Source organism: Acanthochromis polyacanthus, chromosome 9 (genome assembly GCF_021347895.1).
Source record: "Acanthochromis polyacanthus isolate Apoly-LR-REF ecotype Palm Island chromosome 9, KAUST_Apoly_ChrSc, whole genome shotgun sequence".
Taxonomy (NCBI): domain Eukaryota; kingdom Metazoa; phylum Chordata; class Actinopteri; family Pomacentridae; genus Acanthochromis; species Acanthochromis polyacanthus.
This window is the reverse complement of record NC_067121.1, coordinates 26,337,349-26,363,410: the sequence shown is the minus strand read 5'-3', so window position 1 is coordinate 26,363,410 and position 26,062 is coordinate 26,337,349. Positions and strand designations below refer to the sequence as shown.

General features: G+C 42.8%; 1 protein-coding gene across 1 annotated transcript; it reads left to right on the top strand.

Moving 5' to 3' along the window:
• Positions 1-1,935: 1,935 nt before the first annotated feature.
• LOC110963277 (paired box protein Pax-3-like) lies at positions 1,936-22,420 on the top strand. Its single transcript, XM_022211562.2, has 9 exons — positions 1,936-4,674; positions 5,135-5,370; positions 5,767-5,896; positions 6,135-6,278; positions 15,098-15,297; positions 15,878-16,043; positions 16,228-16,448; positions 19,912-20,175; positions 21,241-22,420. The coding sequence occupies exons 1-9, from the start codon at positions 4,590-4,592 to the stop codon at positions 21,256-21,258; spliced, it is 1,464 nt and encodes a 487-aa protein (XP_022067254.1). The 5' UTR covers positions 1,936-4,589; the 3' UTR covers positions 21,259-22,420.
• Positions 22,421-26,062: the final 3,642 nt, after the last annotated feature.

The window sequence follows — 26,062 nt, the reverse complement described above, 5'->3', positions numbered from 1 at the left end:
ATTTTTCGCAAAGAGGATGACAGTCTATTCCAGTTAAATATAGCTCTGTAAAACACTGTACACTTTAGACATTTTTTACATTTGTGTGAAAGTTTTAAATGTCCACCTAGTGCCTGTCTTGTGGGGTATTTGTGAGTGCTTTTGACTAAAACTAGTCGCTCAGACAGAAACTGTGGATGATTTCTAAAAATTGCATTCCAAATCAATAAAGATAATCATACTTATTTCTTACAATTGAGGTTCAGTAACATCACCATTTACTCTCTAAATGAAAGTTTGGATTGATGGAAAGAAACTAAAAATGTCTCATCAAAATCAGGCCTGATGATAGAGACAAGGAGACTTACAGTATTTCAGAATTTTCTAAGGAATTTCCCTTCCATTAAGTCAAAAGTTGTTCATGTTGGCTTTACAGTTGTGGCGCTGGGTGAAAATAAAACTAAACAAAACAGATTAAAACTTCCCACAACATTCGACATATTTATTGTGGTTTTTTGGGGGGGGGGGTTTGTGGGGGGGCTATGCTTTTATACTATATAAACAAAAAGTTATCGTCACTAATTTGTAATGATGTATGTGAAAATATGGAACAAATTGCAAAAGGATTGGACGGTATCATGTTTGTTTTGTGACTTCAAAGCAGTGTTTTGCAGTATATGTAAGTGCACTGAATCCATCTCACAGATCTAAAGTCAAAACGTATCCAGCTTCTTTGGGGAAACATGAAAATCCACCTCAGTGTGTTGTTACAACGCCAGAAAACTTTCTTCCCTTACACACACGCTGAAGTAAAGCCACAGTGTAATGTAGGACAGATAAGAATCTGACTGGAGGTGAGACTGCATGAGACCATAAACTGTTAGCTCGGTGGTTTTGATTCTCATTTTCGGAACTATTAAAATAACCCTGCATGCCCCGAGGCTGCGTGCTCTACAAATGCTCTGCTTCTCTTTTTGTTCTCCCTCACCTGGCTTCACCTTTTGCTCTTTGTTATGATAACTGCACTCAGTTTGAGTTCCCCACTGAAGTGTTGTGGGTCACATATATTTGATAAGATCAAACACATCGGAAACACAGTGCCTCTTTTGGTAGCACCTTGTAACATTAACATCCCAAGGCTACTTATCAGAGGATGGATTTCCTTACTTTAAACCTGCGACGTTTCTGAGATGTTTATCTAACAGACCGCAAGGTCATTCTTCTAATCTGTTTCTCCTTTTTCAAACAGTGTCTGCTCTGTAGGCTTTGTGATGCAAAGTTCTTTTAAATTGCTTTCAATGGACTCCTTGAGGTTAATATAGAAACAGAGAAAACATCAAATATAACTGATGATTTATTGCATATAATAATAAAATCAGAGTCAGTGTAGCCACACTGGTTTTCCTTATGATTCTCAAGGCCTAACCAGTGTTAACATAAAACATAGAGTGTATTGCATTGCAGCTTAATATGTTAAAATAAAACAGAAAATGCATACATATAAGTATTTTCTTTATGGCATTTATGCAAGAATAATAAAAGAAAAGTCTGTTTAATGAAGACTATGTGAATGGAATCACAATCAGTGCAGTATTTACACTCTTCACTGCTTAATTTAGAAAATGTGTCCGCATAAAAAAGTGACAGAACTATTTCCAAATGTGACTTTTAAAATATTGGAAGAAAAAAAGCAAGCTTTGTCATACAGGACCTGATATTGTAGCATATAATTTCAAATTTCCTCACACAGCAGAGGCATGATTCTCTGAATAAGGCTTGAGCACATGCTGTTTTACTGCCACCTGTTAGTTTAGCAAACTTAAACCGCTAAATAAAGCCAATGAATAATCCAAATTAGGGTTATTAAGGTATCTATCACTCTGCTTGTCACAGTAAGCCAGAGCTGTGTTGCCCCCCCCCCCCCCCCCCCCCCCCCCCGCTACGGTTATAGTGTGCTTGTTCACTGAGGAAGCTTTTTAGTTCAGCATTTTCACTCCCTCATGTTTAGATGATCACCGTGAGGACTTGATTGCCTCTAAATGTCTGTCAGTTGTATATTTTATGTGATACCGTGTTAATGCTCATTGTGAGTGAGCTGCAGAGAAAGGAGATTTTTCTAGTAGTCCACACAGACCTGAGCCTGGTGCAGTATGGGGCCTTATCGCTGCTTGGCCACAGCCAAGATCAAACCCACCTTTGGCTTCTTAGGCTATTAGACTAACTTTATCTTCAGTGGAGACATAGCACATTATTGTGTTTCGTTAATGTGTATGATTCCGAAATACAGCCTGGAAAGCCCCATGGCTTACTCTGTGCGTACGCCTCGTAAATGCAACATGCTATTTCTTTTCGGGGCCATTTTGTTCTTTATTTTTGATGCATTTTGTTCACCATCACCGCACATTTCTGACTCAGCTTACCCCTCTAATTGATTTGACACGGTAGATCCAATATCCTTTTCATGATAGTCAAACTTTAGTATAATAACTTTCTATCTGCCCCCCCATCCATGCTTTTATGGACATATAATGTTTCCACATGTTCTGTGTGCACTGCATCATTTTTTTTCTCTGCACAGTCTTATAGGGGGAATAAAAATATAGAGAGCCACATGCTGTGTGATACTGCAGTGAAAGGGGCAGAAAAATGACACCTTTCTGCTATAAAATTGTCATTTTTAAACAGTAAAACAAGGAAAGAAAATCTTACTACCTCTGTGCCCCATTTAAATTTGGTGTTTTTTTTCCTTTTAACTTTGGAGCAAACAACACTTTGTCTCACAGCTGGCTTTGCTGATTCATTGTTTTGTCCCACAGGTTGTGACAATCCTCTTTCCCGAATCATTGTTATGTTTTGACACTAATGATCAACAAGTATTGACGGATCTGATGCTGATCAATGGATTAACCCTCAGTCCTGATGATGCATAAGTTTGCCTTATAGCTGGAGGTCAGGACCAAGCAGTCATTCACGGAATGCAGATCGGCCTCTGAGCTGAATCACTCACTATTTACTCCTATTCCTGAGGGAAAAGGGGGAAAAAATGTATCGGTCTATTAAACACGCCTAATTATTATAATTATCACAACTCTGCAAGCTTCGGAAAAGTCAAGTGATTCCTCATGTGGTTGTGTGTGTCTATAATCGACCATTTGCACGGATGTGTTACACCGCCGTGTGGCTGGTCCACGGGGCCGCGCAGCACCTATTGTTCAATTAGTGCAACTGTGAGCGTGCAGGGCTTTTTGCGTGGGCTGAGAATCCCCAGAATCCACGTCGTATTCCTCTCCTGACCTCCATTGTCTGAGCCGAAATAGCTGTCTCATTTGCGTGTAATATTTCCATCTGCCCTTGAATAGAAATGCGGCGCTGCCACATTTCGTGTTTTTAATGCACAATTGAAAATACCGAGAAAAAAAAATGGCGAAAAACTGATCAGAAAAAAAAAAAACATGAAAAAGTTTTCACTGCAGACACCATGGCATCCATGCGATATTATAAAGTGCAGTGAACTAATAGCTAATTCGCTGCAGTACTGGCTTCTACTCCATTTAATTCCCACTTAGATTAATAACAACAATAATAATAATATACATGCATAAATACAAAATTGTGTCAAATTAAAGTAAATGGTTGCAAAAATGAGTAATGTTAAAAACAACTAACAAATACAATAGCTGGTAGCATTTATAAATTAAAAATTATTTGTGTTATTTTTTATTTTTATATATTGTAAGTCATGGAATTGTAACTTTTTTTGAATCATCAGTTGTGTGTGTGTGTGTGTGTGTGTGTGTGTGTGTGTGTGTGTGTGTGTGTGTGTGTGTGTGTGTGTGTATACCTGGAAAGTATACCACAGTCTGCATAACTGCGGTCCTCTTGGATCAGCTATCAGATGGATTTTGTGTTTTTGTATATAACCTACATCACTGCACCTCGCTTTCTGTTTATTTTCTGTTCTTTGTTTACATTTATTAGTTGTGCAGTGTTTAGTTGTACAAATGTGTAATCTACCTGCACTGTTCACTGCAGGCCAGCATCAATAATGAGGAGCACTACTCATATCTCAGCAGATGCAGGGCAGTGACTGTCTATCGGATGCATTTATAAAATCATTTTTAGGAGAAGCTGTGCTCTTTGTGGGAAGTTTTGATACACAGAAGCTTGTGACATGACAAGCTGACCTCGTGAGGTCAATCCAAACAGAAGGAGCCTCTGCTGTCCAATCACAGAGCTCCTCTTGCCCCCGAACGTCCGGGTATCTGACCAATCAGAACGCTCAGCGCGGAGTCAGAGGGGACAGCGACCACAGATAAAATGTTTGACTTCCATCCATCCTCTCAGAGCATCTTCTCAATCCTCAGAGGACTGTTAGAAACCCGCACTTTGATTCAAACTCTCTGAGCCCACGCCGACAGAACCCAGCAGCTCTATGACGGACTCCGGTCGGTCCGGCCGAAGACAACCTGTTACTCGAGGAGGAAGGAGACAGTAGAGAGAGCGACCGAAAGTAACTCAGCCGAAGTTAACATAGGGTATTCTGTGGAATTAAACGCGACACGCACAAGGCAGCTTTGTTTACAGAGTTCCCTGACAGAAAGTCAGGAATCATGACAGCACTGGCAGGAGGTTTACCGAGAATGATGAGACCGACTCCTCACCAGAACTACCCGCGGGGAGGATACTCTCTGGAAGGTAGGACACTAGTCTGCTGCTCGCTGTTTGGAGGAAACTTTGAAATAACTTCAGCAGAAGTTGAAGTTTAGGTCAATTTATGAAAGTTTTAAACAAAGTAATATTAATAAATAATCTGTGTTGTTGTAGGCTATTAGAAATCATTTCTTCTTCTAAACAAAAGGGGAGCAGAGCTGCACTGATTGCTTTACAAATGAAACAGAGTTGCATTTCAATATTTATATTGGTATACATGTAATTTAAATATGGCAACTTTGCATTACTTACATTTATAAATATATATATATATATTTAAGTGCACTTTAAGAGTTTTTCAGCTCCCTTCTCCTACACTAGACTGATCAAATTGTGAGTTGTTTGTCGTCACTACAAATCCATACATTTTAAAATCAAAACACGCTTTGTTTAGTGTCCAATTTCTGAGTATTTCACCAACTAAACTCAGTCCCACGCTGTCCAGTGTCCACTCCGTTAGGGCAGGGTCGGGTCAACCAGCTCGGTGGTGTCTTCATAAACGGCAGACCTCTCCCCAACCACATCCGTCATAAAATCGTGGAGATGGCCCACCACGGTGTCCGGCCGTGCGTCATCTCCCGGCAGCTCCGGGTGTCCCACGGCTGCGTCTCCAAAATCCTGTGCCGGTACCAGGAGACCGGCTCCATCAGGCCCGGAGCCATCGGAGGCAGCAAGCCAAAGGTGAGAGATGGAGTGTTTAAGAAATTCACACAGATCTGATTTTTTGTTTTGTTTTGTTTTGTTTTGCTCTTCTCCAGAAAAGAGTCAGGTGCGTAAAAAAGAATTTTCTTTGCGTGCAACTTATTTTCTTCAGGTGTAATCCAAAATGGGCAAACCTCAGCTCCAGTTGAAACTCAGAGGCTAAATAAGCTTTAAATAAATAAATAAAAATTAATCACATGGAGCCAAACTAAAATAAAAAAAAATGAAAAAACGATACTTTCTTCTGTAACCCCAACAGCCCTTTTTAATTATTGTGTTGCATTTTCATCCTAAATCTAAAATGTAATTTTTTTTAGGTCTTCAAAAAAATATTTCTTGAATTTAATAAATTGTCTCTCCCTCTCTCCTCCAAAGCAAACCGCTTCTCCAGAGGTGGACAAGAAAATCGAGGAGTACAAGAGAGAAAACCCGGGCATGTTCAGCTGGGAAATCAGGGACAAACTACTGAAAGATGGGATCTGCGACAGAAACAACGTCCCGTCAGGTGGGCAAAAGTTTGAAATGTTAAAATTACCAAGAAATATGCAAAGAAATATAAAAATGATTGGCTTGTAGTCCTTACAAACTTTTATAATTAGACAAAATAGGGGGGAAATATTTGCAATTAACATTTTTTCTTAAGGATTTTTGTAAATGAGTTTTTTTTTGCAGCTTGTTCGGTGTCTTTTATAATATTAATTAAATAGGTAATTGAATATTCTACATTTCTCCTTCTCTCTCAGTGAGCGCCATCAGCCGCATTATGCGCTCGAAATTCGGCGGAGTTGGTGATGATGAAGATGAGGAGGACGAAGTGGTGAAGAGGGCCATGGAGGAAAACGAACCACGGACCAAACACAGCATCGATGGCATTCTGGGAGACAGATGTAAGTTCAAGATAAATATTATTATTTCTATTTCACCTTGTTGTGTCCCTAAAGAGCCGAAAAAATGGTCTGGATGTGAATCAGTTGTTTCATTTGTGGCTTAATTCCGGATTCCAGAGTTCTATTTTCTGTCAGCAAAAGACACAATAATAATAATAATTAATAATTAATAATAATATTATTAAAAGCTCTTGCCAATAGTTTGTGAAACAATCTCTGTCTTTTTGTTACTGTGTGACATAAATAAAACTGAATTTAACAGACGTGCGTAAAAGTTTATTGGCCTATAAACATCAAGCGTTTACGCATGCGCTCAGACCCGAGACATTTAACAAATATGCCGAGAGCTTTTATTAAATCAAACATTTGTCTAACTTCCAAGCCTGAGAAACTTTTTTTTTTTTTTTTACACTTAATCGGACACTTGAGGATGAACTTCAGGGGACAAAGCATGGAGAGTCCATTGAGACTCACACCTCAGTTTGACGCGCACAAAAGCCAAACTCCAGTGAGCGGCTCAGTGGTGTACAAAAAGATGCCAGGGCCTTTCAAAATAGGGAAAGAAAGGGAGAAAAAACTGCGCTGACAAAAGGCCCGGAGAAGACATTATGAACCCGCAATGAGCGATGAATTATTCAGGGACACCGAAAGGCCCAGTGCGTCCTGGTTTATAGACTGCTCAGAAAAAGTGCCACTTTGGAGACTTTCCTCACTGTTTACAGTTTGTCGCGGAGAAGAAAAAAATAGATACGCTAAAACAAGAAGAATAAAAGCTCAGACTTCAGGCAAACACCTGTTGATTTACGACCTGTTGGGGTCTGCTGCAAAAGGGAAGGTTGCCGTTGGAGACATAATGCAGTCTAGAGTTAATTATTGATGAGCGGAGCTTTAGAAACAGTGCTGAGGTTTTCTTCCATCCTGTAAGGACGCGTACATTTTTTCCTTCATGGTTGTGGATCTGTTTAAATTTCACTTTTAAGAGACCGTACCTCTAAAATCAATATGAAGTTAACACATTAAACAGCTGGTAAAGGCTCCAGAATTTTTTTAAAAGCCTGAAATGTGTTAAATTCAAGCCAGGCTGCAGTCAAATCGAACGGTTCCGTTACTTTTGCGCACGGAGCTCTTCTCGCAGCTTTTTGTCTTTGCGCAGCGAGCATGACGCCTTCAGCCAGTGAGCGCAGGGAAACCCTTCTCTTCACTAGATTAAATCCAAACCTTTTATTTCTCACCACTTTCATCTCAGACAAAGTCCGCCCCTTTCCTTTCCGCCTAGGGCGCACACATTTAATGCAGTGTCTGTGGGCACTTCCCTCTGCCTTTAGCAGCCGAGACATCCCCAGTATTGACAAGGCTGCTGACTTCTTCAACTTCTAAAAGTCATTTTAAAAACGTATTTAATTAATAACTTATGTATTTAATTACTTATTTGTGCAGCTGATTGATTGGAAGTAGAGTAATAAATAAGTTTGGATGATTTGTTGGTCATTTTGAACAAGTTGATCAGTTTATTAAGCTCAACTTTAATGTGTTTATTTCATGTAACTCCATTAAAAATGTTTTGATACAAATTTTAATTATATGTCTCAAATTAAAAATGTAAGATTATATTATTGTTTTGGAAGAAAAACAAATAAAACTTGCTATTTTACTTCAAATTGTTGACATCCTACATGCAAACAGCTCCAAAGCACTTTCCCCCATTCATATACAGAACATCACTATTTCATTCTTGTGTCTCTTTGTGGAAGTAGTTGTTGTTTTTCTCTTTTATAGCACTTCATTAGAATGTGAAAAGGGTGGTTTGGGGACTGAGAGAGTGTCTTCTGGCCAAATATTGATTAAGTAGGTGTTTGCAGAGGCTATTGTTGTGGTGGAGGGAGGCCTGTTGCTCTCTGCCCCTTTCTCCTCTACCACTATTGTTGGCTTTCCTTAAGTGCTAAGATCAAAGCTGACTCATTTAGATTTATTTGTCTGGGAAAAGGACTGCTAAGGTTTGTGGGATAAAGTATACCGGGCAGCCCCAAGTCTGCATGGCATTAGCATCGGGCTGGAACATTGTGGGAAGAGGATATTCGCCGGGATGGATGTGATGTTAAGTTGTTTCCATTTTCTTTAACTGTTGAGTTACGGAGGTAGAATTCACTCCAGTAGTTTAAACAACACGCATGGCTGAGCAGCAGTTTGAAAGAATTATTTGTGACATTTACCACATTGGCAGAAAAAGCAAGAATGTGCACAACTCGGTATGTTTGGTGTAATTTTTATTAGAAAACTGTGCAACGGTGCCAAGATTTTGTTCTTTCAACGAGTGGGAGTGGATTAACTGATGGGACCCTTTCCTTTATTTATTACTGTTATCACTTTAGCCTTTAGCCTCATTTAACTAATTAAAGTAACCAGAGTCGTGAAAGAGGAGTAGCCACTCTTGCAGGATCCATTTATGGCAGTGGGGGTGAAAGGCAGAAAGAAGAAGAAGAAAAAGAAAGCTCAGAAATACAAACAGTCAAAGGGATAACTTTTCTTTAAAGGGAGTCCTGCGGTGCCAAACTGAATGAGCCCAGTTCTTTCAAATCTGCCATGGTGAACGCAGTCAACATGTAATAATTGGTTTCATTGAGGTGCATTCCAACAATCTGCTGCCATTCTCCTGCCTCTATTGTCCAGAGGCAGGCAAATAGCCAGAGGGACAGGAGGAATCAAGTGCTGACAAAACATGAAAGATTTAGCTGCTTTTGTCAAAGGAGCTGAGTAGGACTTTGTTTGTGTAAATAAACTGAGTTACTGGCTCCCTGTGATTTTGGCATGGAGTTAGAATGAGGGAAATTTGGAAAGTAACTAGAGCAGGAAGGTCGTATTTGTGTTTTTTCAGTGTACCAAATTTTAAAGCAGTCAAAATGTGTGCGTAAGATACATCCAGTTCAAACGAGAAATTATGACAATAACAAACTTCAACACGTAACCCCCACATCCAAGCCGTCTAATCCAATTTCCAAGTTTCATAACTTATATTCTCATGAGACATCTAAGAATAAAAACACATACTTTTTTTCCATGCACAGGGAGCAAAGACATGTGAGCAGCAAAGCAAATAACCCGTAACTGTAAACACTGAGATAGATGTTGATTTTCTAGAACTTGTGACTGGAGGTTTAGAGGAGACAGGAGACAGAAGGCCTCAATGCAACCAGAGGAATGTCTGCTACAGCCACATTTCCATTTTGCTCTCAGGGCTGGATAATGGAGAAATTTATATGTGGGCCTCACTCTGCGCTTTCCTGTGTTAATAGTGCTTGTAATGCCTGTTTATCCCCGTGGACTGCTGGGAAAAACAAGTGAAAACCACAATGTATTACTTCCCTAGGAACTCTGACAGATAGATAGACAGATAGATAGATAGATAGATAGATCTACTCTTCTTCTCAAATATAGATGCTCAACACTTTCGCGTTCTGTCGGCGTGATTCTCAAGGGTTTCTCTTTCTCCAAAAAGAAAGGAAAAAATCCACACTAACTGATCTGCAACTGAATGCAGACTCTATGCTTCATTAAAGCCTCTTTCTCTGTTGGCACCCACATTGTGATCCTCCAATATTAATTCAAAGGACAATTAATGAATGCGGGCCAACTTTGAAGTAATGGGCTGGGGTCCTGCCCTGAGCCGGCCCCTCGGCGCTGATGTACTCTCCACATTCTCCCCACTAACCCCAGAGACACTGTGGAGTGACTGAAAGAGAAGCTACGAGCAATAGAAGGTCAAGGAGAGGAGCCCCAGTAGAAAAAGAGCTCTCTATTTCCTTGGAAGTATTAGCCAAGCAAAACTCTGTGATGGGGAGGATAAAGGAGTGCGAAGAGAAAAGGGTCGGGGGCGAGGGGACTCTGCAAAGAGGAGCACAATGGGATAGTTAATTGAGTAAAGCCAGACAGCGTTGTCAATCACTTAACTTTGTTTAGCCTCAGTTTTTGTGGAGCTTCTTTCGTCCAGCACATTGCACATTATGGACACGCCAGCACAACTCTGTTGCTGTTTTGATTAATGTCTTTTTTCCTCTCTGAACAAAGAAATCAACCCAAAAAAGGAGCATACTTTTTGTATATAAGAGGTTTAAAACATATAGGCATTCTAATTTACAGCATTCATTTAATGCATTTAAAAAAAAAACTACAACAGAATTAAAAATTTCCAAGCAGTGGTTATAAAAACAACCAAAAAATGCTCCATTAATTTGCAGAGTCAAAAAAGAATGTGATGATGGTTTCTCTCTCTGTTGTGTGTCTGTGAAGTTGTGCTGCAGGGTCAGTGGTGAGGCTGACTTCACCGCAGAGCTGTGCAGTCGCAGTGAAAAGGTCAGGGGCTAACCTAGGGTCACTTGACTGTTAAAACTATCAGGCCCCAGGAGAAGGAGGTTACGATAATGTTTGGGAAAAGATGTCAACTGACAAACTTATGTCAGGATGTCAGGCCAAGAAATCAGTGTTGATTAGATAAGTTTCATTTTACAGTGTGGAGGCTTCCGTAGGTGTTTGCTGGGATTTGAAAACCGTTTTCTGAATGAGGTGATTGGTTTGCTTGTCTGTCTCGCCTAAACGAGGCAGAGCTGATGTGCTGGTTAGTCTCCGTTTTGACTGGAACGTGCGGCAGACTGGCCTGTTGCTGCAGCCCTGCGTGGGCTCTGTGCAGACGCTTTGTCCCTGCCCTGAGGGTGGAAATGCCACCGTGAAACTGTCACCTAACTGCACCGCAGTGGAACTAAATAATAACCACCGCACACTGGGCACACATAATAGCCATGCGGGGCCATTTGTGGCTTTTTGTCACTGCACCGATATTAGACAGAGATACATCTTTCAACTTCATATCGCCAGCTATTTCTTTGTCCGTTAAGTGCCAACCTCCTGCGCTTATTCACTGCATTTTTTTCTGTCCATCACATCATCATCTCCCTCTCTCTTTCTCTCTATCTGCCCCCCCTTCCAGCTCCTCCCGCCTCCCTTTCCCAGGCAGCTGCGGGTTCCTGGGGGCTTTTTAGCAAGTCAAGTGAGCAGCCCACTCACTCCCATTTTTCCCTTAACTGTTAACCCCAGCTGAGCCCATAAGCTGTCAGTTAACTATTCTTTTCCTCCGGTGCATCTGCTCGCTCTGGCTCTATGTAGCATGCCAGTGTTTTATTCAGTGGCCCACTCGCACTGTGTTCTGTGGCCTGAAAGGGCCAGATCTACTTCCCTGGGCAAATAGCTAGTTCATTTGTCTCTTCTGCCCTTTGTTTTGTGTTACGAACACATGTCACCAGCTCAATTACCTTCTCTATTAACAGCCCCTGGAGGAAGGGCTATCCAGCCCCTACTAAGACTAGGCTATAAACTGCCCCATATGCTCTGCCTCGCTTTCTCTTACTCTCTGTGCCACTTCGTCTCTTTCCCTTCTTTTCATTCTTTCTCTCTTATCTCAATTTTTTTTACATCTTCCCCTTTCTGTAATATCTATTTTTAAATCTCTCGCCACTTTTTTTCCCCCTTTTTTTTGTTGCAATGTCAAACTATGTGAATTTATATGCACATGTGAGCGCAGACATGGTTGTGTGTGCCTGCGTGTGTCTCTTCATATTAACATCTCTTGAAGGGCCGGGAGGAGGGGAGTGAATGCTTGGCAAGACGAATCCTGGCCGAGGTAGTCTATGCAATAAACAAGAGCCGTCTTTATTCTCACAGTTGGAATCCTCGCTTGGTTTTTTTGGCCTGTTAGAGGCACTCCTACTGCAGGTGAAGCTAATGGAACTGGACGTTCCCCAAGTTCACATCTGTGACCCTCTGGAGTTTATCTTCCCTGCCTGTCAGTCTCCTCTCTCGATCAATAAATGGTTCTGTTTATGCTGAATAGTGGGTCCTAGATCTATTCTTTCTGCGCTGTAGTGTGTAAAATATGTCTACATGAATGTCTATAAATACATTGCTTGATTGTATTTCTGAGTCTCTGATCTGGGGCAGGAACCTGTTGCATTCACTTGTTGAACACACTAAACGGTGCTAAACGCCATCGTATCTTCTCTGCTATCGAAACTAACTTGTTTTGAGTTTATTATCCTACATCTTACTTTGTTTAAAAACAACTATTTTCTGGGTAATTCTTCAGCAGCCCCAATTTCCGCTTGAGGGATAATAATCTATCTTTCTATTAAGATTCTTGTCAGAGACACAGACAAACTGTGAGTGGCGATGGAGTATTTTCAGCTCCCCAGTGCTTTAGCTGCAGCGTAAAATTTGATTTGGGTGTTTAAGTAAGGAGGTCAAGGCCTCCCTTTGTGTGTTTAGTATCCTCTTCTGTCGTTTGTTGCGGGGAATGTGTGGGAACAAGTTTGCTTCTGCATCAGCGTGCCTTAAAAACTGATCCACAGTAGCGTAAGAACCTTGTTTTGAAAATGTCAAAGATGTCAATGTGGTGACGGGTGAGCACAGAGAAAGAGAGAGGAGAGGTGAATGGATGAGAAGGAAGGGACAGATCGGATTTTTTAAGAATGGCCAGCACCCCTTTTCCTTTAGCGTGGCACCCTGCACCCCAGCATCTTCTTCAGGTACCTTCAGCTTCCCATCTCCTCTCCATGTCAACCCTTCAACTTCCCATCCCCCAACTTTGTGCCCCTCAGGCCATGGAGGGAGTGGATAAAGGGGTGCTCCCCTGCTGTGCCCCTTCACAGCCCCCAGTGGCCCTTCTCTGGACCCCTTTGTGCCCCCTCTTCTCCCTCCCACTCTTCATTCCCCCACTCAGCCCCTGGCTCTACAGCCCCCATCTTATCCTTCAGCCCCCATTCCCCCCCAACTCCCCTGCTGGGCAGGTGACAGGCCCCTGAATGCTGGCCCGGGCGTCCCTGATGGCTCCTACAGATGGAGCGTGGTAATCGGTCCAATAGAGCCCTGCCACAGGCTTTTCCCTGCTAAGATACAAAGGCTTGGCCACATCACTTCCAAAAAAAAAAAAAAAAAAAGACAGAGAGTGAGAGAGGAAGAGAGAAAAAGAGAAAGAGCAAGCCAGAGGATGACAAAAGCTACACTGTCATTTGCCATTAAGGGAGAGTCTGTGACGGAGTGTTTTCTCTGTAGTTGCTAATAATAAAAACAGGGAGGGAAAAGAGAGGGAAACATTGAAATAAAGGGGGCAAAGGACGAGAGATCCACCCACAACCCTGTAGTTAACATGACTTACAGTGCCACTGGTGAGCTTTCTCCTCTCAGGAGTTTTTATGAGCTCGCCTTCCCTCTCTGAGGAATCTTTTAGTTTTTACACTCTCATTCATTCCCGATTTTTTTATTTTATTTGTTTTGCTCTTCCTTTATTATTAAAATGCTGATGGCATTGCCTATTACCTTGCTGATTGTTTCTTCTTCTACTACTCTCCTTTTTGTTATGATTTAAATAATAGAAGTTCCACTTAATAATCCAAACAGTGCTGATAAAATTACAGGCAAAGTTTTATTTCATGCCGTGTGGCTGTCTGTGGCTGCACGGCTTTTTCTTTTTATGCCTGTTATATTATAAATTTGGTCCAATTGGTCTCAGGCCACATCCTTACCTAAACAAACCACAGCCCACACTCACAGTGCACTTTCCAGGAGTATTGAAGCATCCAGCCAATCCTCAGTGAGCCTATATGCCAGCGTGGCGCCCTTGATTCAAATGTAATAAAGAGCTCTTCTCAGCATCAGAATCTAGTGTGTGCCGGCGGTCCTTAGCACAGCAGCATTCCCAGGGGCCAAATCCATGTGTAATGCCTGGTCAGACACACACTGGCAACCGGCACAAACATTTCCTGCTTGGCTCCAGAGGCAAGGGGAGACCCCTGTGCCCCCTCCATGTCTGACTTGGCACTTTTTAATTAAAGCTTTAAATCTGGAGAGCAGACTGAGCAGAATGAGCAGTCTTGGGAAACAGACAAGCTTCAGTCTTCCGAAGCTTTTCTGTTGCTCACACCTGTCTCTCTGTTTACGAGTGCCTGATTTCTTCTGTCTCACATCGAAGGTGTTTGAGGTATAGTCTGAGTGCCGAAAAAGACGCAGTGAACCCTCCTCATGAGGTTTAAGAGGTCCTGCTAGGGTGGATTTGGGAGTGGATTCTAACTCTCAGCGTCTTGTGTCCATCTGTGTTTGACACATTGTCATAGACCACATTCACCGAGTGAAAGCCTACAGCCCAGACGCAGCAGATGCATGTTTGTGAGTGTGCGTATGACTGAGAAAGAGATGGGGGATTGCACACATGTAATGGGGGACAATGGCAGGCTGTCACGCTAGTTTGTGGAGCCTAATCATTATTTAATAGATGGATAACCTCCCCCCAAAATTCAGAAATGGTCCTCTGTTTCTCGTCTCAAGCCTTCATTGATTCCCTTCTTCTGCTGAATTAGATCCCAATAGCTGTCTCCCAGTTACCCGGTCGCTCTCTCCTGCCCTCAACTGAACAAACAGATTAAGAAGCACCTGCAACGGGCTGCCTGCCCTCCGCTATGGGACCCTATCGACATGGCGCACAGCATGGCTAAGACTGAGAGAGACACAGTGTCCCAGGGAATAGATGCCCCAGAGGGATCTAGTCCTCTTTAATCCATGTTCAAGCAGCCTCTGGCTTTTGATCCCCTTAGGAACCACTGAGGAGTTTATAGAGCAGGAGAGGACACAATCTAAAGTGGCTCTACACCATGTGTTGTGCTCAGCATAATCTATTGTCTGCATTCAACTATTGTACCCCAGCTTAGTATTTATTACAAAGTTTCTCTCTGTACTTCCCCGAGTCCTCCGTATGTTGAAGTGTGTTTGTTTTGCACTTCCAGCCAGTCACTCAGATGAGGGATCCGACGTAGATTCTGAGCCAGGCCTGCCTTTGAAGAGAAAGCAGCGTCGCAGTCGGACTACGTTCACAGCGGAGCAGCTGGAGGAGCTGGAGAGGGCCTTTGAACGCACACACTACCCCGACATCTATACACGAGAGGAACTGGCTCAGCGGGCCAAGCTGACGGAGGCTCGAGTTCAGGTTAGAAGCCCACACAGACACGATTCGACCTCAAAGTCCCAGAGACGGAATCCCGACAGCACAGCAATGTGTCAAGCCTGTCATGGATGTGTGTCATGTGGGTGTTAAATTGCCTTGGGATGTTGCCACACATTCCTTACAGTCATTAGACATGTGTTCCCCCCAGCGGCCCACGACCCCATGCCCGACCCCTTCTCTCCACATATACAAGCGCAGACAAATACAGACACACTGCAGCTACTGTGTGCAAAAGACGGCTTCTTATTTTTGTCAGACTTTCTGAAAAAAAGGGCTTTGTGAAGAGCTTAAAATAGAAGCTTGATTTAGATTTACTAGCATGGGGTTTAGCCGCCATAACAACCCCACGCTATTATCGGAATACAGTAGCACAAAAAGATGTAATGTCTGTGGTTTTATTGCAATCTCCAGATGTTAAGGTCTATACGTTCAGATGTAATGGGACAGAGAGGCCTCTTTATTGACCCAGCACCAAGCACACATACCAATATCGAAAACTATCAGACTAAACAGATAGAGGATTAATAAATGTCTGTCACACTTTTCTCTGTTCTTGTCCCAGGTGTGGTTTAGCAACAGAAGAGCCCGGTGGAGGAAGCAAGCAGGAGCTAATCAACTGATGGCGTTCAACCACCTTATCCCTGGTGGTTTCCCTCCATCGGCTATGCCAGGCCTGCAGCCCTATCAGCTGTCAGACAGCCCCTACCCTCCGACTTCTATATCTCAAGGTGAGCACAAGCGAACACATCCACATGCACTTTTACATTCGTTGCTTAAAAATGTCAAAAGTGAGTGTTGATTTTGCAATTTTGATGACATGAAATCTGATATTATCTGGTATAGAAGGGCAGCAAAGTGTTTTTGTTAATGTAAAAAACATGGGGTTTTAGGTGGAATGTTTTTTCTTTGCAGCCTCCGAGCAGCCCAGTACAGTCCACCGACCGCAGCCTCTCCCACCCACCTCCGTACACCAGAGTGGGCTCAGCTCGTCGGCAGCTTCCCAGGATGGAAGCTCCGCATACTGCCTGTCTTCTGGACGACACGGCTTCTCAGGATACTCGGACAGCTTTGTGGCGCCGACAGGACACAGTAACACTGTCAACCCGACCATCAGCAACAGTCTCTCACCACAGGTTAGCCAACGCATCCTATACTGAAATACACAAGAGAAATACATGAAGAAACAAATATGTACCATGTATGATATGTGTACTTACACAGAAACTCCATGCACACACCTATCCACACACATCGTACAAGGAAGCAGGAGGCCAGTATTTCTTCATTGGGCTTACGAAATGCACCATATGTTTGGATAATGATACACACAAACACACACACTGCTCTGTGTGACCTAGGAGGTGCCTTTGTGATGACATTGATGAGACCTTGTTAGGCTAAAGAACTCGGTAGCTTTTCATTTTTGTTTATTCTGACGGATAGTTTGATGAATTTCAAATGTGGCAAACGTCAGTCTTTGGAGAGGCAGAAAGGACCAGACATGAGGAAGAATGTATGGATGTCGGACGGTGACACAAATCAAAACTGAAAAGACAATTATGGTCGATTACACAGTCATCAGTGTCCATCAGTGGCTCCCTACCAGCCCAGAAGATGGACTAACAGGCGTAAAACGAGCTTTTAACCGCCACAAAGGGTGGCCAGCCCACATGCAATGCATGCTGGGTACTAATTCCCATGAGAGAGAATCTCAGACTCCTGTCAGGCACAGATAAAAAGTGCCTTGGGCAGGTTTGTTACTATGTGAATGCCTGAGGATGTATATATTGGAGAAAAAGAAGAGCTTTGTTGTGGCTTCCCGGGTGCACGGTCAGTGAGAAGTAGGTGGCACCATTGTGGCTGAAGCTATAATTGACTGCTTTGATAAATGAGCTTCAGTTATGGACCAGAATTAGTTATTACCTCCTCCGTAACAAGCCACATACTCTTAAAACATTTGCATTTTATACAGGAGTGTCTATGGTGCACGTTTTTAATCCAAGCCAACCTAACCAACTCATTTGTCCTTCAGATAATTACTTTGTTAAAGCAACTGATGTGCAAACATGCCAGTGGCTGCCTTTCTGTAACTCAGTGCATGGTTGTAGTGTGTATTCACACACACACATAGGGTCACTGAGGGACTTTGACTCCACAAAAGAGGCCAAAGGTGCTGTGGCCTCATGGATGGTTTCAACATTAACCTTAGTGGGCAGCTCTGTACAGAATGGACAACTCCTCTTGCAAATCGGACGGGGTGACTTAAATGTTTTCTCAGTCTGGAATTGCAATCACTGAATGTTCCAGTGTCTTAATTGATTGGAATGAAGTAATCTATTCCCTTATAACAAAGTGTGTAATTTATGCAAACGACTCACTTTGTTGGCTAATTTGTTTTAATTTATGTATTCATTGCAGCTGTTTGAATGTATATTGCAAGATACCTTTCTCTATTTCAGATGAGGATAGAATTAATTTCCTGATTTTCACTTAATAAGGGAGAGGAAATGAGAACTGATTAAATTCTATGACATTGATAGTTAATACACGAAGACCTCTTCGCACATAGAGAACTCTACATCTACAGTTTTGAGCTTCATAGCTTTGTCGAATTTGTGTGAAATCCTCCCAGGAATTATTTGGTTATCTGAACTCCAAATTTGTCTCTACAAGCTACTCTACTCTTCCTACTACTGTGTATCCATCAGGAGATTCATTTAACTCCAGATATGGTCACATTAGAGCACCGTGGAGTTTTGATGTGGATAAGGTTTACTTCAGATCGGTGATATTCTCGTCTGAGCAGTTTGCTTTGCATTGAGAGCAGCAGTCAGGCCAATGATTTTCCCGTCTCTGGCGGCGTCTCACTGCTGATCTGGTGCATACCAAAGCAATCCTTTCTCACCAAGGAAGCAAGCGGCCAGGATTTGCACCCCCCTGAGACCTAATCTCCGGAACAACCTCAAAACAGACACACCATCGGGAACTGCTGCTGTTTCAGTTGCAGACAGAAAGTGCATGAACGTATGAGCACGTAGATCAGACACAGACCCGACACAGGCATGCACATACCACACAATCTAATGTTTGCACATTCAAACTCCAGCCCTGTGTACAGTATGTCATATTCTGTAGGGAGCAATGGACCAGAGGAAAAAAAATATTCGAATGAAGCCACTAGAAAATTGCTGTTTATAAATGATTATTTTTAATTGAATGATTTATTTTAAAAACATTTTTTTTATCCAAAGTTTTTTGCATATTAATTGGTGACTGAATTTTTTTATTTACATGAATAAAAATTAAGATATTTTGTATTTAATTATCAAAACATCCAAATAACAATAGATTCTGAATGTAAGAGCCTTATGTATTCTACAGTTTATGATGCACAAACAACAAACTGTCAGTAGTAAGAGAAAGAATGGTTTGGTTGTTGGTCACAGTCCGGTCTTTGTCAGATGTCTGAGGTCAGACCACTCTGACAGAGCGACTGTAAAGTACATATATTAAATACACCTGAGGTGCCTCTCTGGATGTACATATGCGTGTGGCAGCTGGCTGTCAGTTGGAGAGGCCCTTTTTCTTTTTTAACATTATTCACTTATTCTTTGCCTTTTTCTTTAGAGGGTTTTTGGTTTTGCTTTTGGCTTTAGCTCCGTTTTGTCCAACACGGACTGTAACTCTTGTTCTCTCTTTGACTCCATTTCTTCGACATTTTCATGACTTCACTTCACTTCTCACGCAAACCCTTTGTGCAGCTGTTCACAATGTATCACCGATACCCCTGCAGTCCTGACATCAGAACGAAAAACGCTCACTGCACATGCACACACACACACACGCCTACCGTTACATACACGACTCCACACGTAGGAGAGGTAACTCACACACACACACACACACACACACACACACACACACTGCTCCTCATTCCCACGTACCCTTTGGCCTCTTTACCCTGGCCTCACAAGGACACGGTGATTTTCGGGCATCAAGAGAAAGCGAGAGAGAGCAAGACAGTAAAAGAGTTAAAGACTGAAAGAGATATAACTAACAAATTTGCTTTGGCTTTCTTAAATTTCCCTTTAAACACATGGCATTCTTCTATATTTCAAAGCACTGACCAATTGTATGCAGCTTCTTTTTCGTTTATTCCATTTGTAACAAAATGCTCCATGTCCACAATTGTAATGACAAAGAGGAACATGATAAAAAAGTCTATTCCTTCAACTACTTCCATAAATATGACAGCGGCAGAAACCACTTGTGTGCTGAAGGATTGAACTCTTTAGCCACTGTCAGCTCCCCAGTCAGTCAAAGAGAGTAAAGAGAACCACATGTGTGAGGGAAGCCAGTAATAATGTATTTCTGACAGTGAACAAAGAGAAGGAACACACTTTAGCCCACCTGAGTGGAGTGGAAAAGATGGGTGAATGTTGTAGCATCGGATTTATTTATATGTATAGTATATATATATATATTTAACAAAGAGTGTATAAATTGGCTTTACATTGTGCAAGCAGGAAATCTTTTCAATTGAATTCAGTTCTATTCCGTTCTAACCACCCACTTTTCCTCTTTGCATCCCTTCAGGTGATGGGTCTATTGAACCCAGGTGGAGTACCGCACCAGTCCCAGAGCGACTTCGCCCTCTCCCCACTCACCGGAAGCCTGGAGCCCAACGGAGGCATGGCTGCTAGCTGTCATGGTTCCCAGCGCCTGGAGGCTCTACCAGGCCTGACCAGTATGCCCGCCCTGCCAAGCACCCAGTCTTACTGCCCACCTTCTTACACTTCCCCAGCTTACGCCGTCGAACACCACCCCTCCTACCAGTACGGACAGTACAGTCAGAGCAAGGTATCTTTCCTCTCATTTTGAAGTGTGTGCTTTTCATTCTGACTCATACTGACATCTCAACTGATTTAGGGATTTTTTTTAAAGAGGGGTTATATCCTCCTATTACCCTTGTGTAATTTAGTTTAGATTTTCTAACTCGCAACCCATGTTTATGGCTCAGACCTCTCTGATGAGTGACCTTCTCAAATCACCCCGCTGTGCTGAAATCACATTTAAGTTAGCGAGCGCTCGTGGCCAGGTTACCTCAGTTTACATTACCATCATCGGACTACATCCACGTGGCCCCGATGCTTATCCCAGCACACACATTTTCACTCGACTGTCCTTTCATGACCCTGTGTGATGAGCTCGCCCATCAAATCCTCGCTACAGCTCACCTACCCATGTAACGACCCCTGTGTAACGAAGACAGCCGCCCAAATGAAAGGAGCAACTTCCCAAAGCGTGTTTGACAGGAGGGAGGGGGATGCGCGGGTGCTGCTGAAGCTGATCTGAGGTGCACTACCACATGTTGACTGGCCCATCAGTGGCAACATCTTGATGTCATTAATTTAGCCAGTCCTGGGAGAGACCCACATGTAGCTTTTGGGGATTTGGTGAAATGCGCGTGTGTAGACATGTATGTGTATGTGCATTAAAGCAGGGTAAGGGGCTCTTTAACAGGGGGCGATTATGGCCCTTGGCAGGCCTGGATTAGAACCATGTGTAACACTGGAGGTCAGATTTAGAGTTGTTATTGATCAGTGAAGCAGTGCCAGAGATCCAGGTTAAAGCTCAGTCTCAGGGCACTTTTACCAACCACGGCAAGTTCAAAGAATGTCCGGAGATATTCCTCAAAGCTCTTTACCAGTTTTTAAAGTTTTATTATTTAACCTCGGAGCCCAGTTTCCATTCTCACCTGTTCTCACCTACTCTTAAACACTTCCTTCTGTCATCTACAATCCTTCACTACATCACACTTCTCATTTAACTTTCTATTTTTTGTGATCAGACCTTTCACATGTACAATGAATAAAACACGCACAACAAAGCTTTAACCCGCCTCTCTTCCCATGTCCCTCTCAGGTGCCTTTCATTATATGAAGCCCAGCATGGCCTGAACAAGAGACTCGCCCAGCCACTCTGATGTTCATCCCTGGAGAACACCACCACCCGCTGCCTCTGCCAACTTCCTCATCCCTGAGGACGGCAGGACATGGGATGAGGGGGAGGTGAAGGGGGTCGAGGTGTTCTCCTTCAGCTTGAGATGGAGGTGTAGCGATGGCGATGAAGGGGGTTGACTGGAATAATTAGGACCAAAGGCGCAGCCTCTCCCGTTACCTGACACTCGCTTTGCTTGTGCGTCACGTCATGCTCCGAGGACCAAGCGCAGTTCGTCGTCCACGCTTCAAGAGGAGGAGAGAAAGGGGGACCGGGTGGGGAAATGGGGAGTAAATACATTCAAGACCTTGTATTTGATTTTTGTAATAAGCGGCAGAGATGCAAGTTGGGGTGGACTTTATTAGCCCTCCGGTGCTTCTGTGCCCCCACTGGCTGGATGGTGATAATGTGTTGCCCTCAGCCCCAATGCTCTTCAAAAAATGTATTTATTACAGTGTCTGAGGGCGGTGATATCAGCTGTAGATGGATGTGACTCTTGCATAAGACTAAAATGCGACTACATCCTGAAAACCAGCGACGGAGCATAAAACTGAAGCCAAGTGGAGTCGGCGAATCCGCTGCAACCCAAAGAAAGTGCAATACATTCATACCTCATGTAATGTAAATGAACATGGATCAACTCTCCCTGATTATGCCCTCAATAACGAGCTCTCTCTTTTTAATGTCATTAATTTTGGGTTGTTCTCATTGATCAATCAGGGGAAATCATCAAGCGACGAATAATAGCAAACATAGTCATGATGTCATTAAGCCAAAAAATTCTCTGCCAGTGAATACATTATTCAGTTTGACAGTTAATTTTTTATTATTATTTTGCATGTGTTAAATTAGTTTTTGGTCAGGAACTTGCAAATATTAGTTCCGTTTCTTATTTATTTAGTGTTGTTCCAGTGTCTCTTCTGTACATCTTGTATCAGCGCTCATCGGTGCTCAAGTAAGTCTTACACAATGTTCATTATTCACGTTTTTTTTTCCTCTTGTGTAATTTTCATTTACAATGGCGTGAAATGATTTTGTTGTAAAAGGTTTTGTGTATAATATAGCACTATTTACTATTTATAATAAACTATGTGAAAAGCAGAAAGTTGTGACTTTGAATTTGGTGTCATTTGTGGGATACATGTAAAAACGTAAATGTGGCAGATGTTTATTTGTGAATTTGGTGTTTAAATTTGACTAACTTAAGCCAAACAAAATAAGAAATAAACAAGGGCTTTGATATTAATCTCCCAGAATCATACTGAACGCAACAGAAAGCCAAGTAAAAGAACAGAAAATGGGAGATGTTAACAAAATCTGAAGGCTTCTTTTTGATTTCTGCTCAAAGTTTCTCAGAGTAGTGCTGGCTGGAAGCCTTGAAGGGACTGTGGTTTCCTTTCTTTGTTTTTTTCTTACTTTTTATCTAAATCCAGATGAGCAGTATTGCGACAATACCCGCTCTCTGTGTGCTGCAGCTCACCTCACGCGCACACACACACACACTCCTGGGGCACTAAATCATAAATATATCCCCTTTCATAAACACGCCTTTTGGACAAATTCCTGCTCCCTGGTGGCTCCTTCACACCCCTTAATGACTAAAGCAGAGCTGCTGTAAATTATATAAGCACAGCAGCTCACAGACACACTGGGACATCAGTCACTGACATGGCTGTACAAGGTTCAGACGGCTTTTGGCTCTCACTGTCAAAGAGAAACGAAAACACTGTTCGCCCAGTTGGCAGACTCCTCAAAAGGTTACAGATATCGCATTTTTATCATTCCCTGTCATTTTTTCCCCCCTCCTCTTTCCTCTGGAGGTTTAAGGATCAGATATGCAGCTGTCCGTGTCATTCATGCTGTACGTCTAAAACAAGCTTTTACAATGTGTGTGAATGAGAAAGCATTAAATGAAATGTGTAATTTTTGTGCTTTACTGTGTTTTTTTTTTTTTACGTATTGTTTTATTTGTGTTCTAGCATGTTTGTTTGCCTTCGTTTGTGCTCAGTTTGTGTGTCCAGCGAGATAAGATCAAGGCAAGATCGCATTTCACTATTTTCTTTGCCCTCTGCAAACTTTTTTTTTTTTTAACAAGTGCTCAACTTGTAAGACACAGTGAGTGAAAAAGCCAAAGGGTTTGCTTTGGAGTGGAGTGTCAGTCAAGCAGCAACACACTGGAGACAACTTAACCTCTGACCCCAGCGCTCTTTGAAATGAGTAGACTACTTGACCGGAGCTGACAACAATCCAAGTGTCTCTGCAGCGTCCAACCCCCAAATAGAAAGTGAAGGAAGGAGTACAAAGAGGATGGGCCGGGGGAAAAAAGCTTTAGATGGGGGAAAAAAAGAGTTAAAAGGGATGCAGAGAGAATACTTTGGGCCAGAATATCCAAGGAGAATGGTAATCTTAGATTTAGAGATTCGTTTCTGATCAGCTCTGTACAAATCATTCTCAAAAGGAGGTCAGAGTTGTGCTCTTGTGATATTTTGGCTGCACTAGGACAGGGAAGAAGTGGGCTTTTATCACTGAGATTCCACCTTATCAAGTCTCTTGAAGAGTGGGTGGGAGGCTCACAGCATGCCTTTCCTAAAGTGGTGAGTGCCTGCCTCTCACACTTGCCCTTTGTTGTCCTTTTCCAGTTGCCATTGTCCTTCTTCTACCTTTGTTTTTAGGCTCAGTTGAAATCTGCCAAGATTCTTCTTCAAGTCTCTCCTCCACTGCTGATTCTGACATGAGGAGCATGAACCGAACCCTCCTGCTTTCCCTTCTCACCAGATGCCGGCAGATTCTTGAGGACACGGATATTGACATCAGTGGACAGCTAATCAACGGCACTGTTTCCAACGCCACAGTGAGTCCTCTACCCAACACCAGTCCAGTGTCCACCAGCTCCAGGGAGACTTATGACAATGCCTACTTCTACATCCTGTTTGTAATGTGCTTCTACTCCTTCCTTGCCATGACGCTTTTCAAGTGCTTCGTAACCGGCGACGAAGAGAAAAAGGATTCTTACGAGGAGTTCATGAGCGCTGGGCAGCCGTCAACACAAACATTCAACGCAGGCCACATGGCGGAGAAGTTTTACTTTGAAGAGGAGAGCAGCCTGTGAGCCGCAGGCTTTCCAAAGTGAAGGGGGAGGAGGGGTATGGATGCATATGGGGGATGTTTTGACAGTCACCAAGCCAGAAAAACGTCAGTGCGGACTACTCAGGCAAGACCTGCTAGTGATTTTGCAAAACGTGTAGTAAGTTCATTCCCCCCACCCCCTCTTTCCCTCTCCCCCTCTGCCTCTCCATCTGACAATCAGAAAACTCACGCAAGACAGGCGGGAGGAGACGGCTGCCTCTGATGATCTGAGAGAAGGGTGGAAACATGGAGAAGTGTGGGTCAATGGCAGGCCGGAATCTCCTCCTGTGAGGCCCAATCAGGATCAATAACACCGGGGCCTTCGACATGCACACACCACGGGGAGCCGGGGATACCTCAGCAGACTGCTGGTGTGGACAGAAAGAAAAAGTGTGTGCGTTAACATGCTTTTAATTTCTTGAACAAAAATACACTATTCTACTGTTTAAGAAGAAAATAATATATTTGAGTTTGAATATTGCGGATACGTCAAAAAAAAAAAAAAACCAGACAGACATACAAAACATTTTAAGTAGTGTATTTTCACTCTAAGGATTTATCACTTTCTCCATCTGTTTGGACCAACACAGTAGCCAAAAATATACCTATAAAGTAAACATACACGGACAATGTTTCAGAATAAGGTAAAATGACATCCCACTCTCACATTGGTTCTAATTAGAGCCACAAATCCATGCAATAGCCAGGACTGAGCGACATTCCTTTGCCATTACATTGAAACTGATCTTTTAGACTCGACGCGCAGCTACAGGGCCGCTTCAACCTCCCGGTGACCCCATGTGATCTGAGTTTACAAAGCTGTGGCGAAACGTGAACCCGAGACTCACTTGGCAGAATTAACTACAATTGCGCAGCGGGATTGTAGAAAGGATCCTACAGAGAACACACGCTTCTGATTTGCACCACACGTCGCAAATGTTACCTTTACCGAGTGAGGGGAGGACATTTCAGATTAGCAGACTGGCAGCAGGGCAGGTACAGTATCGTCTGAGAGGGTCACGCAGATGCACAAGGAACAAAAAGTAAAAAAAGAAAGAAACATATTTCAGCAAAATGGGCCTTGGTGCAATTAAATCTCCAGGTCAAAGGTGAACCTGGGCTGACAACGCTGGTCTAATTTGAACTATCCGCTCCTAGAGGTTGTGCCGGTCCCTGAGGCCATGTGGACCTGTTTCCTCTTTGTCCCTCTTAATTAAATTTTGGTCTCATCCTCCTCCCATGAGGTGCTGGGGTCACACGTGTGCATCCTACCTAGCAACAACACTGCCTTCATGTTTTGAGCAAGCCTGACCCAATATTTAACTCTCACCAGATAGTGCTGACAGAACAAGTGGTCATTTTGTTACCTATTAGCCTGGAGCCAGGAACTGACTCAAATGAGAGCTGTGCACTCATTCATATGTATAGGCTTTGCTTTTACATCTTTGGGGTGTGCAGTCCTACAAAGTGATCATGCATGCCTATTATGACAGTTATTGTTATGTTTGTTATTTTAATGATACTATCACTGATGATGCAGATTAGAATGTCCCATTTAGAAGCTTAAATAAGCATCTGAAATCATATCTTTAGGTAAAAAGACTAGTAAACAGTGATTGTT

Excerpts from the sequence above, each read along its gene's own strand:
- LOC110963277 (XM_022211562.2), top strand. The coding sequence starts at position 4,590 with ATGACAGCACTGGCAGGAGGTTTACCGAGAATGATGAGACCGACTCCT. Across the intron at positions 5,371-5,766 it reads TCGGAGGCAGCAAGCCAAAG|CAAACCGCTTCTCCAGAGGT; the intron begins GTGAGAGATGGA and ends TCTCCTCCAAAG. Across the intron at positions 16,449-19,911 it reads GCAACAGTCTCTCACCACAG|GTGATGGGTCTATTGAACCC; the intron begins GTTAGCCAACGC and ends GCATCCCTTCAG.